This window comes from Pseudophryne corroboree, chromosome 6 (assembly GCF_028390025.1).
Source record: "Pseudophryne corroboree isolate aPseCor3 chromosome 6, aPseCor3.hap2, whole genome shotgun sequence".
Taxonomy (NCBI): domain Eukaryota; kingdom Metazoa; phylum Chordata; class Amphibia; order Anura; family Myobatrachidae; genus Pseudophryne; species Pseudophryne corroboree.
This window is the reverse complement of record NC_086449.1, coordinates 815,642,155-815,658,807: the sequence shown is the minus strand read 5'-3', so window position 1 is coordinate 815,658,807 and position 16,653 is coordinate 815,642,155. Positions and strand designations below refer to the sequence as shown.

General features: G+C 47.2%; 1 protein-coding gene across 4 annotated transcripts in view; it reads left to right on the top strand.

Annotated features, from left to right (window-relative positions):
* Positions 1–16,653, top strand: part of ITPR2 (inositol 1,4,5-trisphosphate receptor type 2) — a 490,021-nt gene that overhangs the window by 231,047 nt on the left and 242,321 nt on the right. For all 4 annotated transcript variants that reach the window (XM_063929104.1, XM_063929105.1, XM_063929106.1 and 1 more), the window contains 2 exons: positions 115–257; positions 839–947. In XM_063929104.1, the coding sequence (XP_063785174.1) occupies positions 115–257; positions 839–947 (252 nt within the window). The remainder of the gene's footprint in view (positions 1–114; positions 258–838; positions 948–16,653) is intronic.

Genomic DNA, 16,653 nt, shown 5'->3' with positions numbered 1-16,653 from the left:
TCTGCAAAATATAAGATTATTAATGAACGTCGGAGTTATACAATCTATTATACAAGGAACGTTGTTACTCGCCCAAATACAAAGACATGCTATGATCGTCTGTTATATTTGCAGGACGTGGTGGCCTCGCTGGAACTGCAGTTCAGTCCCATGTTGCTGGCCGAGTTCTCCGTACTTGTTGATGTTCTGCACAGTCCGGAGCTTCTGTTTCCTGACGGGAGTGACGCTCGGATCCGATGTGGTGCTTTCATGTCCAAGTGAGTCCATTCTTCACGTTCTCATCACCGCAAGCTACTGTATAAATACCCCGCACAGCAAATCCCACTTCTCTGTTTGTTAGTAGGAGCTGCCATGTGTGCCCCCTTCACCATTTTCATGATAATGAAGAGATTACAATATAACAGCGCCACCCGGTGTCAATATATTATAATTACAGTGTAGAACACAGCTTCTCTTTACCTTTAAACTCGTACCATGAAGCTGCTTCTTTGGCAGTTTCTATTGGATATAAACTGATTTTTCGGAACAGTGTTTCAATTCCTGAATAATACATTTGTAGACGTAGAAAAAAAAATCTAAAGTTTGTTGGAATAAGAAGCCGCCCGTGTAATTCTGCCGGTTTTGTAAAGGGGTATTAATCAAATATAACAAATGCACAGAAAGAACCCTTTATTCCCCCCCTAAATCAATTCTAAACACCTCTGGCGCTAAGTAAATCCCCGGCGACAAAACAGTCACAGTTTGCATGAAAAGTTTAATATCGTCTCGTGCGCCGCACAACGAGCGCTGAATGGCTCGTAGACTTGACGATGAAAAGCTAATAAATGCAATTTTACAGGTTGATTAATCACACAAAGAAACTAATGGAGAAAGAAGAGAAGCTTTGTATCAAAATACTTCAGACGTTGCGAGAAATGTTAGACAAGAAAGACAGCTTCACCGAGCAGGTACGGGGCTACGTCTTATAAGCTGCAATATTACACGCGGGGAACCTTTTGTGTGCCTGGCATTTTCTTTTAATTTAACATTGTGGCAGCCACATTCATAATAATTGCACCTTCCCATGCATTCGCTGCCTATTTCTATGGCTCTAGAAACAAGTTGCTGAGAATCCAGCTAAAGAACCCAGATGAAATGGCAACAGCGCTGGAGCAACCTGTGTTTCTAATGTGTCTTTATAGTAAATCTGACATTAAATGGGGTTCTACCTGCTGGGTTGTTGTTGTAGCTCGTGTGTGCCCTCCAGGGATTTTTTTACTAAATATATAGCTTTGTCATTCTGACTTCCCTCTCTGCCTTTCAGCCATGTATTTGTATCAGTAAGAGGAGCTGCTTTTCTGTCCTTCGATGTGACATAAAGCTGATGATTAGAGCAGAACTAGGTTGTATCACAGGGCAATAAAAAAAGAAAAAGAAAACCCCTGCATGATGATATATTGGTGCTGCTGAAAAGCACGGAAATGATCAAATTTGTAAAGCAGCCTTTTTCATTAGTTTTTATTTTTGTGTGTTAAAAGCAAAATACATGAAATGCTATGTAAATGGGGTTTATTTATCTAAATACATTACGGCCTAATTCAGACCTGATCATGGCTGTGCAAAATTGGCGCGCTGGCAGGGAGCTACTCGTCGCTTCCTGGGTTGCAGCATCTGCGTGTGACGTCACGCAGCCGCCGCGCCCCCCCCCCCCCCTTCCCCCCGTACCGTCCGGGTATGCCTGCGTTGCCCGGACCGCACCCCCAAAATAACGGCCAAATGCCACCGGCCCGCCCAACGACCTCCTCTACCTGTCAATCAGGCAGAGGCGATCGCAGGGCTGAGATGGCCATCGGCTCTCTGGCATGCACAGTTCAGACCTGACTGCCCACTGTGCGAAAACGCACAGCTGCGATCAGGTCTGAATTAGGCCCATTGTGTTATCTTTCTGGCTCTGTGCAATGTTTTTCAGACATGTCTTTATAGCATCAGTTTATTTGTGCATCACGGCAATGCTGTGAAAATACTCTGGCCCGTTTCTGAGCTGCACACTGTTCCAAATGCTGCTGCTACTCAATGATTTTTAGCAAGTGGAAAGTCTGCTGATGTCTTTTTCTTCCCACAGCGCAATCATTCTTCCTTTTCTTTTCTCTTTTGAAATAGCGCTAATGCACTGTTGGTCCACACCTAGCCCCCCCCCACCCAAAAAAAAGTGGTCTTAAAACAAACCCTATCTCCCCATCTGACTACGAGTGTGCCTTGCTTACTATGGGGTAGATTGCAAATGGCCTTTGACCTTTGGAGCCCTCGCCTCTGCGGGGCCCCTAGGCTTCAGCCTAGTCAGCCTTATGGATAATACTGCCCTGCAGGCCATACACATAGATATATAGATAATGTGTGTGTGTGTGTGTGTGTCTCGGGAGGCTGTCATGCAGGTTACTCTCGCAGTGGGTGGAGCTTTGCTGTATGCAGATTTTATGCTTCCCCTCAACCTATCCGTGTTTTTTCTTTCTCGCTTATTTCATTGCTGTCAATGCTGTTTATTGGCATTACATGGTAAAATGCTTCTCCCAGAATTTCTTATAGAATCCGGAATTTCTGCGAAACGCGTCACGGCGGCCCCACACCCCAGTGTATGAATCTTATCATTTCCCAGCAGGGGTTGAGGATGTGATCATGTGAATTTTGGTGCCACGCCCCCCACCCAGACGTCCCACTTAGCGCTCCCGGACCGGGGGAAAGTTGGCAAGTTTGACTTAGTGTTGTCTCTTCTATCCCTCTGTAACACATATTGTTGCACTCATTATGCAGAGGGTGCAGCCAGTTTTGTTGTTGGAGGATGTCATAGTAGGGATTTTCCTCTGGAGCGGATTAACAGCAGCTATGAAATGCAGATCTAATGCAATCAATGGTATCTGACAATTACCTGGCAGGCAGAGTCTATTTCCTGCTATTAAGCAGCCATTTGCAGGCATTCTTTTCTCTGTATGCCAGGACAATGCTACATGTATAGAGTAGTGATTTGTACGGCCTGCTTATAAAAGTAAGATACTGTATGTGTTGGTAACAGGCACTCAGTCATATGCTGAAATGTTCATTTAGCTAATAATTAAGGTTATTTGATTGTAATCACTGTGTATCCTTTATTAGCTTATTTTTGAATGGTCTATTTGTCTTATTATCGAGGTAATAAGTCTGCAGACCACGCCAAGCTTTACCAGCCGTAATGACCGCATTGTGCACTAGTGGCCACTGTCTTATCAGTCTTTAACAATGTGTAGTCCCGAGCCAGCAGAGGTCAGCTGGGAGTCCGGCTGTAGGTGCGAAGCTCTGGTTCCTAGCCAGCCGGGAGAGACCAGTCAGTTTTACTGGGTCACCATACGATCATATATAGCTCTGTCCACTGCAGTCTGCATGCCGGGGCCTGGTAACGCGACCGATAATGCTGCCCGGGTCATAATTGTGCCACATTTATTCCTGTGTGCGGCTGGTATTATTATTACCAGTTATTTATATAGCGCACACACATTCCGCAGCGCTTTACAGAGGGTATTTGGCCATTCACATCAGTCCCTGCTCCAGTGGAGCTTACAATCTATATTCCCTACTACATTTACACTTAAGTACTAGGATTAGTTTTAGTGGGAGCCAAGTAACGTACCAGAATATTTTTTGATTATGGGAGGAAACCGGAGTACCCAGAGAAACCCACGCAAGGACGGGGAGAATATACAAACTCCACACAGCTAGGGCCGTGGTTTGAATTGACCTCAGTGCTGTGAGGCAGGAATGCTAACCACTGTACCGTCCGTGCTGCCAGTTAGCACAAAAACATTGCAGCAACTGGTAAATAGACATGGGAGATGTTTGGAATTGGAAAAATGTTGCAGGAGTAGTGGGGGCAGCAAATCAGGTAGACAGCCATGACGGAGGGTGGGGGCAGCAAATCATGTAGACAGCCATGACGGAGGGTGGGGGCAGCAAATCAGGTAGACAGCCATGACGGAGGGTGGGGGCAGCAAATCAGGTAGACAGCCATGACGGAGGGTGGGGGCAGCAAATCATGTAGACAGCCATTATGGGAGGGTGGGGGCAGCAAATCAGGTAGACAGCCATGACGGAGGGTGGGGGCAGCAAATCAGGTAGACAGCCATGACGGAGGGTGGGGGCAGCAAATCAGGTAGACAGCCATGACGGAGGGTGGGGGCAGCAAATCATGTAGACAGCCATGACGGAGGGTGGGGGCAGCAAATCAGGTAGACAGCCATGACGGAGGGTGGGGGCAGCAAATCAGGTAGACAGCCATGACGGAGGGTGGGGGCAGCAAATCATGTAGACAGCCATGACGGGAGGGTGGGGGCAGCAAATCAGGTAGACAGCCATGACGGAGGGTGGGGGCAGCAAATCATGTAGACAGCCATGACGGGAGGGTTGGGGCAGCATATCATGTAGACAGCCATGACGGGAGGGTGGGGGCAGCAAATCATGTAGACAGCCATGACGGAGGGTGGGGGCAGCAAATCATGTAGACAGCCATGACGGGAGGGTGGGGGCAGCAAATCATGTAGACAGCCATGACGGGAGGGTGGGGGCAGCAAATCATGTAGAGAGCCATGACGGGAGGGTGGGGGCAGCAAATCATGTAGACAGCCATGACGGGAGGGTGGGGGCAGCAAATCATGTAGACAGCCATGACGGGAGGGTGGGGGCAGCAAATCATGTAGACAGCCATGACGGGAGGGTGGGGGCAGCAAATCATGTAGACAGCCATGACGGGAGGGTGGGGGCAGCAAATCATGTAGACAGCCATGACGGGAGGGTGGGGACAGCAAATCATGTAGACAGCCATGACGGGAGGGTGGGGGCATCAAATTATGTAGACAGCCATGACGGGAGGGTGGGGGCAGCAAATCATGTAGAGAGCCATGACGGAGGGTGGGGGCAGCAAATCATGTAGACAGCCATGACGGGAGGGTGGGGACAGCAAATCATGTAGACAGCCATGACGGGAGGGTGGGGACAGCAAATCATGTAGACAGCCATGACGGGAGGGTGGGGACAGCAAATCATGTAGACAGCCATGACGGGAGGGTGGGGGCAGCAAATCATGTAGACAGCCATGACGGGAGGGTGGGGGCAGCAAATCATGTAGACAGCCATGACGGGAGGGTGGGGGCAGCAAATCATGTAGAGAGCCTTGACGGAGGGTGGGGGCAGCAAATCATGTAGACAGCCATGACGGGAGGGTGGGGGCAGCAAATCATGTAGACAGCCATGACGGGAGGGTGGGGGCAGCAAATCATGTAGACAGCCATGACGGGAGGGTGGGGGCAGCAAATCATGTAGAGAGCCATGACGGAGGGTGGGGGCAGCAATGATCGAAGTGGGTAATGGTAGCAAATTATGTCAGGGTGGAGCAAATGAATCAGGAGGGGGCAGCAAAGGATGTAAGCAGGTGGCAGAAAAGGATGGAGGCAGTGGTAAAGTTTGGCAGAAGGGGCAGGAAATGATGGAGTTGGTGGCAGCAAATGGTAGAAGAGGGGGCAGCAAATGATGGAGGCAGCAGCAGTAAAGTATGGGGGTGGTGGCAGCATAGAACAGAAGGGTGGAGAGCGAATGCTGGAGGAGGAGACAGGAAGTGACGTAGGAGGAGACAGCTTGAGTTATGCGCAGAAGCCTCTGAGACCAATCCTGTCAGCTTCCGTGCTTGCACTCTATGGAGGTGTGAGCAGAATCATTCTATAGTAATAGTAGCTACAGTACAGTAATAGCAGCTGCAGTACAGTATCAGCAGCTGCAGTACAGTAAGAGCAGCTACAGTACAGTCACAGCAGCTGCAGTACAGTAAGATCAAATACAGTTCTGTAACAGCAGCTGCAGTAAAGTAAGAGCAGCATCCGGTACAGTAAGAGCAGCCTACAGTACAGTAAGAGCAACTACAGTACAGTCGCAGCAGCTACTACATTACAGTAAGAGCAGTCTACATTAACAGCAAATACGGTACAGTAACAGCAGCCTACAGGACAGTATGTGCAGCTACAGTACAGTAACAGCAGCTGCAGTACAGTAAGAGCAACTACAGTACAGTCGCAGCAACTACAGTACAGTTAAGAGCAGTCTACAGTAAGGGCAGCCTACAGTACAGTCAGTTACAGTACAGTAAGGGCAGCTACAGTAAGAGCAACTACAGTACAGTAAGAGCAGGTACAGTACAGTAAGAGCAGGTACAGTACAGTAAGAGCAGGTGCAGTACAGTAAGAGCAGGTACAGTACAGTAAGAGCAGGTACAGTACAGTGAGAGCAGGTACAGTACAGTAAGAGCAGGTACAGTACAGTAAGAGCAGGTACAGTACAGTAAGAGCAGGTACAGTACAGTGAGAGCAGGTACAGTACAGTAAGAGCAGGTGCAGTACAGTAAGAGCAGGTACAGTACAGTGAGAGCAGGTACAGTACAGTAAGGGCAGCTACAGTAAGAGCAACTACAGTACAGTAAGAGCAGGTACAGTACAGTGAGAGCAGGTACAGTACAGTAAGGACAGCCTACAGTACAGTAAGAGCAGGTACAGTACAGTGAGAGCAGGTACAGTACAGTAAGAGCAGGTACAGTACAGTGAGAGCAGGTACAGTACAGTAAGAGCAGGTACAGTACAGTGAGAGCAGGTACAGTACAGTAAGAGCAGGTACAGTACAGTAAGAGCAGGTACAGTACAGTAAGAGCAGGTACAGTACAGTAAGAGCAGGTGCAGTACAGTAAGAGCAGTTACAGTACATTAAGAGCAGCTCACAATTAATTGAATCTGTCCAATGAGTGAACTCTCTTCCTGCACTGTATAACACAGGAAATAAAGGCTTCCTGATGGCACCACACCTGCTAAAAGCGGGGAGGAGGGTGGCGCTGTCCGGACAACGCAGGCGTGTCCAAACCGTTGCCGAGGTTGGCCGCCGCGGCTGCGTGCCCTCCTCCCCCTCCAACCAGACCACACTCGGGCAGCTGCTTTACATTACTGGGGGACTGGTGACCCGCGGTGCGGAGCAGAGATTGGCGGGTGGCATACAGTATAATGAGTCAGTGTGACTCATTGTAATTCTTTGGGCCTATTCACCGCAGCGGGCCCCATTGCAATGTACCGGCTGCACCGCTCCTAGTTCCGCCTCTGGTGTCCGGTTCTGTCAATGTATAGATATAATTATATGTAGTGTACGCTTCTTATGTTGTAAAATGAGTTTTTAATTATGTAGGACATGCTTATTTCTCTAACGTCCTAGTGGATGCTGGGGACTCCGAAAGGACCATGGGGAATAGCGGCTCCGCAGGAGACTGGGCACAAAAGTAAAAAGCTTTAGGACTACCTGGTGTGCACTGGCTCTTCCCCCTATGACCCTCCTCCAAGCCTCAGTTAGATTTTTGTGCCCGAACGAGACGGGTGCAGGCTAAGGGGCTCTCCTGAGCTGCTTAGTGTAAAAGTTTAAAGTAGGTTTTTTATTTTCAGTGAGACCTGCTGGCAACAGGCTCACTGCACCGAGGGACTAAGGGGAGAAGAAGCGAACTCACCTGCGTGCAGAGTGGATTGGGCTTCTTAGGCTACTGGACATTAGCTCCAGAGGGACGATCACAGGCCCAGCCATGGATGGGTCCCAGAGCCGCGCCGCCGTCCCCCTTACAGAGCCAGAAGACGGAAGAGGTCCGGAAAATCGGCGGCAGAAGACGTCCTGTCTTCAATAAGGTAGCGCACAGCACTGCAGCTGTGCGCCATTGCTCTCAGCACACTTCACACTCCGGTCACTGAGGGTGCAGGGCGCTGGGGGGGGGCACCCTGAGACGCAATAAAAACACCTTTTTTGGCAAAAAATACATCACATATAGCTCCTGGGCTATATGGATGTATTTAACCCCTGCCAATTTTTACATAAAAAAGCGGGAGAAAGGCCGCCGAAAAAGGGGCGGAGCCTATCTCCTCAGCACACTGGCGCCATTTTTTCCTCACAGCTCCGTTGGAGGAAGGCTCCCTGACTCTCCCCTGCAGTCCTGCACTACAGAAACAGGGTAAAACAAGAGAGGGGGGGCACTAAATTGGCATATAAATATATACAGCAGCTATATTAGGGAAAAACACTTATATAAGGTTATCCCTGTATATATATAGCGCTCTGGTGTGTGCTGGCAAACTCTCCCTCTGTCTCCCCAAAGGGCTAGTGGGGTCCTGTCCTCTATCAGAGCATTCCCTGTGTGTGTGCTGTGTGTCGGTACGTTGTGTCGACATGTATGAGGAGGAAAATGGTGTGGAGGCGGAGCAATTGCCTGTGTTAGTGATGTCACCCCCTAGGGAGTAGACACCTGACTGGATGGTCTTATGGAAAGAATTACATGATAGTGTCAGCACTTTACAAAAGACTGTTGACGACATGAGACAGCCGGCAAATCAGTTAATACCTGTACAGGCGTCTCAAACACCGTCAGGGGCTCTAAAGCGCCCGTTACCTCAGGTGGTCGACACAGACCCAGACACGGACACTGACTCCAGTGTCGACGGTGAGGAAACAAACGTATTTTCCAGTAGGGCCACACGTTACATGATCACGGCAATGAAGGAGGTTTTGAACATTTCTGATACTACAAGTACCACAAAAAAGGGTATTATGTGGGGTGTGAAAAAACTACCCGTAGTTTTTCCCGAATCAGATGAATTAAATGAGGTGTGTGATGAAGCGTGGGTTTCCCCCGATAAAAAACTGCTAATTTCTAAAAAGTTATTGGCATTATACCCTTTCCTGCCAGAGGTTAGGGCGCTTTGGGAAACACCCCCTAGCGTAGATAAGGCGCTCACACGCTTATCAAAACAAGTGGCGTTACCGTCCCCAGATACGGCCGCCCTCAAGGAACCAGCTGATAGGAAGCTGGAAAATATCCTTAAAAGTATATACACACATACTGGTATTATACTGCGACCAGCAATCACCTCAGCCTGGATGTGCAGTGCTGGGGTGGCTTGGTCGGATTCCCTGACTGAAAATATTGATACCCTGGACAGGGACAATATATTATTGACTATAGAGCATTTAAAGGATGCATTTCTATATATGCGAGATGCACAGAGGGATATTTGCACTCTGGCATCAAGAGTAAGTGCGATGTCCATTTCTGCCAGAAGAGGATTATGGACACGACAGTGGTCAGGGGATGCGGATTCCAACGGCATATGGAAGTATTGCCGTATAAAGGGGAGGAGTTATTTGGGGTCGGTCTATCGGACCTGGTGGCCACGGCAACGGCTGGAAAATCCACCTTTTTACCCCAAGTCACCTCGCAGCAGAAAAAGATACCGTCTTTTCAGGCTCAGTCCTTTCGTCCCCATAAGGGCAAGCGGGCAAAAGGCCACTCATATCTGCCCCGGGGCAGAGGAAGGGGAAAAAGACTGCAGCAGACAGCCTCATCCCACGAACAGAAGCCCTCCCCCGCTTCTGCCAAGTCCTCAGCATGACGCTGGGGCCTTGCAAGCGGACTCAGGCATGGTGGGGGCCCGTCTCAAGAATTTCAGCGCGCAGTGGGCTCACTCGCAAGTGGACCCCTGGATCCTGCAGGTAGTATCTCAGGGGTACAAATTGGAATTCGAGACGTCTCCCCCTCGCCGGTTCCTGAAGTCTGCTTTACCAACGTCTCCCCCCGACAGGGAGGCAGTATTGGAAGCCATTCACAAGCTGTATTCCCAGCAGGTGATAATCCTACAACAGGGAAAGGGGTATTATTCCACGCTGTTTGTGGTACCGAAGCCGGACGGCTCGGTGAGACCCATTTTAAATCTGAAATCCTTGAACACTTACATAAAAAGGTTCAAGTTCAAGATGGAGTCACTCAGAGCAGTGATAGCGAACCTGGAAGAAGGGGACTATATGGTGTCTCTGGACATCAAGGATGCTTACCTCCATGTCCCAATTTGCCCTTCTCACCAAGGGTACCTCAGGTTTGTGGTACAGAACCGTCACTATCAGTTTCAGACGCTGCCGTTTGGATTGTCCACGGCACCCCGGGTCTTTACCAAGGTAATGGCCGAAATGATGATTCTTCTTCGAAGAAAAGGCGTCTTAATTATCCCTTACTTGGACGATCTCCTGATAAGGGCAAGGTCCAGAGAACAGTTAGAGGTCGGAGTAGCACTATCCCAAGTAGTACTACGACAGCACGGATGGATTCTAAATATTCCAAAATCGCAGCTGATTCCGACGACACGTCTGCTGTTCCTAGGGATGATTCTGGACACAGTACAGAAAAAGGTGTTTCTCCCGGAGGAGAAAGCCAAGGAGTTATCCGACCTAGTCAGGAACCTCCTAAGACCAGGCCAAGTGTCAGTACATCAATGCACAAGGGTCCTGGGAAAGATGGTGGCTTCTTACGAAGCGATTCCATTCGGCAGATTCCACGCAAGAACTTTTCAGTGGGATCTGCTGGACAAATGGTCCGGATCGCATCTTCAAATGCATCAACGGATAACCCTGTCTCCAAGGACAAGGGTGTCTCTCCTGTGGTGGTTACAGAGTGCTCATCTCCTAGAGGGCCGCAGATTCGGCATTCAGGATTGGGTCCTGGTGACCACGGATGCCAGCCTGAGAGGCTGGGGAGCAGTCACACAGGGAAGAAATTTCCAGGGCTTGTGGTCAAGCATGGAAACGTCACTTCACATAAATATCCTGGAACTAAGGGCCATTTACAATGCCCTAAGTCAGGCAAGACCTCTGCTTCAGGGTCAGCCGGTGTTGATCCAGTCGGACAACATCACGGCAGTCGCCCACGTAAACAGACAGGGCGGCACAAGAAGCAGGAGGGCAATGATGGAAGTGGCAAGGATTCTTCGCTGGGCGGAGAATCATGTGATAGCACTGTCAGCAGTGTTCATTCCGGGAGTGGACAACTGGGAAGCAGACTTCCTCAGCAGACACGATCTTCACCCGTGGGAGTGGGGACTTCACCCAGAAGTCTTCCACATGATTGTGAACCGTTGGGAAAAACCAAAGGTGGACATGATGGCGTCCCGCCTCAACAAAAAACTGGACAGATATTGCGCCAGTATAGAAACGAGAAATTACATCAAACCGACTGACAATAATACATATATACCAAGAGATAGTAATCATCACTCGAATTGGTTAAAGGGGATTCCGAAAAGTCAGATACAGAGAATCAAAAGAAACTGCTCGAATAAACAAATATTTGAGGAACAAGCGTCAGAGATGAAAATGAGATTTGTAGAAAGGGGATACAAAGAAGAGGAGATACAAAAAACAGTTGAGGATTTCAAAGTGCTGGACCGTTTACCTTTATTAGAATATAAAAATAAAACTGTTAGCACCAATAAAATAGTTCCTTTTATTACCCAATATAACAACCAACATAAAGATATAGAAAAGGTTATCAAAAAACACTGGCATATACTTACCAGTGATCCAGTATTAAAGGAATTGATTCCGGCCAGACCACAATTTGTATACAGACGGGCTAAAAATATCAAATCCCATCTGGTGAAAAGTGCACTCCCCGAGAAGAAAATGGGGAGAATAAAAACCCTAGGGTTCCACAGGTGTGGAAATTGCATCATGTGTAGAATGCATAGAGGAACATCCAAAAAGGTCACTGAATTCACTTCAACAGTAACCGGCATTAAATATCCCATCAAGGAATTTATAACATGTGATACTAAAAACTGCATTTATATGATCCAGTGCAGTTGTAATTTACAATATATAGGACGGACCTCTCGATCACTCAAAGAAAGGTGGGGAGAACACACACGAAATATTAAGAAAGGTTTGGACAAACACAATTTATCCAACCACTTCAAAAACCATCATAACTGTTCTTTGGATTCTATATCTTTGGTTATAGGCATTAAGAAAGTAATTGGCAACTGGAGGAAAAAAGATACTCAAACTTTATTAGCACAATCAGAAATGAAATGTATACATATGATGAAATCACTTATCCCGACAGGATTAAATGCAGAGTTTGAATTGAAATGGTTCCTCTGATTAACCACCCTCCATTTATCCCATTTCATTTACTTCACCGCCCCGGTTTTTATATTTTATTTTAATATGTAATGTATATGTTGGTTGTGTTAGTTTATTGAATGGAACCTCTATTACACTTCCGGGGACTCGTGAACTGCATAACATGTCTTGTATTATCCAGCCTGTTCATTAATACCATTTCCGCAATGAGGTGGAACGCAATTTCGTAGGTGGAACGCACATACTCTGTGTGTCTTCCCGCCGCCGCGATCTCCCCGGAAGTCTGACGCACTTCCGCTCAACTTCCGGAGATCGGTGGAACGCATACCACTGTCCTCCGGAGACAACATCCGGACATAGCTATGAAAGGCCCGCCCCGATTGGATAAATAACGGAGCGACACCACCTAACAAGGGTTGCTATGACAACCGTGCAATTTAAATTTATAGTTACGTATGTTTCTATGATTTATTTGGGATTAAATACTCTCACTGGTGTATTAGTTAGGTGTAACCACCTTTTTAACAACAACAGCCTGAAGTTTGGCCCCCTAGATACTATAATATTGGCAATATGTACCAATTATTTCTAATTAAATGGGCGGGCTCTCCCAGAGGTTAAATAGACTGCTCTGGGATCTGTTATCCACCCTGAGGAAGACAGCACTAGTCGAAACGCGTTGGTGGAGGTTCATTTTCATTTTCTGATACACCCAGACCATCTACCTAGAACTACCCGGCAGGAATGGTGAGCACATGAGGGCCCTTTTTATGTGATTTACCTATCCAGCTGGATTTCGTTATTACATCTTCCCTAGGCTATGTTTGGTCTTAAACATCGCGGTGTATCAGTGTTTTTATAGTTATTTCATGTTTTTTATATATTTTTTATCAATAAATTCATCGTTGTATTATTGTCCACGGTGAAATTTTATTTGGAGTTTGGCTGTTTACGAGCAGAGAGGAAAAGAAAACGCTACATGATTGTATCGAATTGTCACAAGTAAGCTGAAGTGTAAGCCTACCAGCAATCGCTTCTCTTGATTATCTTTAACACTGGTTACCATTGTCTCCATTCACGAGTGAGCCTTAATCCATTTCAAACACTTGTGTGGTGATCCTTAAAGAAAATATATATTCATCAAGTGGGAGAGGTGAAACAACATCCCACCCTTACGCAGTAATATAGAGATAAGAATTGTCTACACATGATATTTGCATATTTATTTTGCATGTTATATTGAATATCCATTGGAGGGAAGTCTATGAAAATACCATTCCTTCTGGAGAAATATAACTAAAAGATACCTTTATATGATTACATCTACTCGTTACAAGTAAGCAACGTGTAAGCGGACCTTCTAACTGACCATTTGAGCACCATATGGGAATTAACTGGGAGAAATAATATATAAAGAAAAAGATACCTTTATGTGCATGAGAACACTTGCTTTATGTAAGCCACAAAGTGAGCATAACATATACCATCACGTTGATTTGGGTGGTCCTCTAATACAGATCGCACACAGAGTGGGAATTCACTTCAAAGGACCCTATCCCTTCAGAACTGTTTTATATCTCTGATCAGTAAAAGAGACTGTATTACACATTGGATTTTTCTTTGCTTTTTTATCCCCCCTCCATTGCCTTCTACGGTTTTCACGTTTTGAGGAAAAGACTTGGATCTTCCAACTTAAAGGAAAGACGTAGAAGAACCGTCAGTGTTGATATTGCGACTTGAGAACTCTCTTATGAATAAGTATCTGTTTATTTCCTATCAAATGTTGGGCGCATAAGTTTATCCAATTTTTGTTTTGTCCATATTGCCTTTCCAGTTTTGATAACACTGGTAGATATCCGATTGCTGCCTACATTATCCAGCGCAGGGGTCCACTCAACTGTCTTTTGCCAGATATTGCGCCTGGTCAAGGGACCCTCAGGCAATAGCTGTGGACGCTCTGGTAACACCGTGGGTGTACCAGTCAGTGTATGTGTTCCCTCCTCTTCCTCTCATACCAAAAGTACTGAGAATCATAAGAAGGAGAGAAGTAAAGACTATACTCGTGGCTCCGGATTGGCCAAGAAGGACTTGGTACCCGGAAATTCAAGAGATGCTCACGGAAGACCCGTGGCCTCTACCTCTAAGAAAGGACCTGCTCCAGCAGGGACCATGTCTGTTCCAAGACTTACCGCGGCTGCGTTTGACGGCATGGCGGTTGAACGCCGGATCCTGAAGGAAAAAGGCATTCCGGATGAAGTCATCCCTACCCTGATCAAAGCCAGGAAGGATGTAACCGTACAACATTATCACCGTATTTGGCGTAAATATGTTGCGTGGTGCGAGGCCAGGAAGGCCCCTACAGAGGAATTTCAACTGGGTCGTTTCCTGCATTTCCTGCAAACAGGACTGTCTATGGGCCTCAAATTAGGGTCCATTAAGGTTCAAATTTCGGCCCTGTCAATATTCTTCCAAAAAGAACTGGCTTCTGTTCCTGAAGTTCAGACGTTTGTCAAGGGAGTACTGCATATACAGCCTCCTTTTGTGCCTCCAGTGGCACCTTGGGATCTCAATGTAGTTTTGGGATTCCTAAAATCACATTGGTTTGAACCACTCACCACTGTGGACTTAAAATATCTCACATGGAAAGTGGTAATGCTGTTAGCCCTGGCTTCAGCCAGGCGTGTCTCAAAATTGGCGGCTTTATCCTATAAAAGCCCTTACCTAATTTTTCATACGGACAGGGCAGAATTGAGGACTCGTCCTCAATTTCTCCCTAAGGTGGTTTTCAGCTTTTCACTTGAACCAGCCTATTGTGGTGCCTGCGGCTACTAGGGACTTGGAGGATTCCAAGTTGCTGGACGTAGTCAGGGCCCTGAAAATGTATGTTTCCAGGACGGCTGGAGTCAGAAAATCTGATTCGCTGTTTATCCTGTATGCACCCAACAAGCTGGGTGCTCCTGCTTCTAAGCAGACGATTGCTCGTTGGATTTGTAGTACAATTCAGCTTGCACATTCTGTGGCAGGCCTGCCACAGCCAAAATCTGTAAAAGCCCATTCCACACGGAAAGTGGGCTCATCTTGGGCGGCTGCCCGAGGGGTCTTGGCTTTACAACTTTGCCGAGCAGCTACTTGGTCAGGGGCAAACACGTTTGCTAAATTCTACAAATTTGATACCCTGGCTGAGGAGGACCTGGAGTTCTCTCATTCGGTGCTGCAGAGTCATCCGCACTCTCCCGCCCGTTTGGGAGCTTTGGTATAATCCCCATGGTCCTTTCGGAGTCCCCAGCATCCACTAGGACGTCAGAGAAAATGAGAATTTACTTACCGATAATTCTATTTCTCGTAGTCCGTAGTGGATGCTGGGCGCCCATCCCAAGTGCGGATTGTCTGCATTACTTGTACATAGTTATTGTTACAAAATCGGGTTATTGTTGTTGTGAGCCATCTTTTCAGAGGCTCCTTCTGTTATCATGCTGTTAACTGGGTTCAGATCACAAGTTGTACGGTGTGATTGGTGTGGCTGGTATGAGTCTTACCCGGGATTCAAAATCCTTCCTTATTGTGTACGCTCGTCCGGGCACAGTATCCTAACTGAGGCTTGGAGGAGGGTCATAGGGGGAGGAGCCAGTGCACACCAGGTAGTTCTAAAGCTTTACTTTTGTGCCCAGTCTCCTGCGGAGCCGCTATTCCCCATGGTCCTTTCGGAGTCCCCAGCATCCACTACGGACTATGAGAAATAGAATTATCGGTAAGTAAATTCTTATTTTCCTGTGGAGTGGAGGTGTGTCCCTGTGCTGCCTGTGAGTGGATGACCACAATCCTGTCCACTCAGGACCCCTTCCTAAATGCTACCAGGGGTATACCTAATCTTATGGAAAACTTTACTAATACCTCTTTCAGATAGCAAATACTGAGTCGCACCCAGGGGTTTGTACACGGGTCCTTTACGGGTGTGACTCGGCTAGACTCCTTCCAGACAGGCGGCCCGGCAATATGAGATGAGATGGTCTCCAAGCGCCGCCTCTTCCTATGGTGTGAACGGGTCGCCTCCACCCGGATTATTTCAACTGGTCCCTTTCAGACTGCACCGCAACCCTGCGCGCTCACATGCAATAACCCTAGCTATTGCTGGCGGTCTGAAAGCGGTATTAAAGAAAGCATCCCCTTTACGTCAGAGGGATTTCTTCTGTCACAGAGCAGCATTTTCACACACTGGTTTTTTTATAACAGTAATTATTTTAAACCGGGAGTACGTTTAGGAGTCTTGTAGGGTATATTCCAGAATTTCCATTTCGGATAACTTGTGTTCATCCTCTGCCGGATATTATGTAAGAGGATGATCTGATTCTCGCAGTCTGCAAACTGTTGCTGAACAAGAGACGCCATCCCTGTAATCTCTTTTCTGGAGCCCATTTCTCAGCCGCCGTCACCTGTCGCTGTTTTTTCCCGTAGACTTAAACACTTACTGGAAAGGACACAATTACTCTATAAAAGTAGGGGGAAAAACATATATCTTAATGTGTGCGATAATTGCAATTTGTTTCCTCTTGAAAATGTAAAATGTAAGAGTGTGACTGACGCACGCACACCGATGAGTGATCTCTTAACCCTTTCATGGCTGCATGTCTGGCTTCTCACGTAGACGTAGACTAAATAGCACTTGAACCTGTAAAGTGC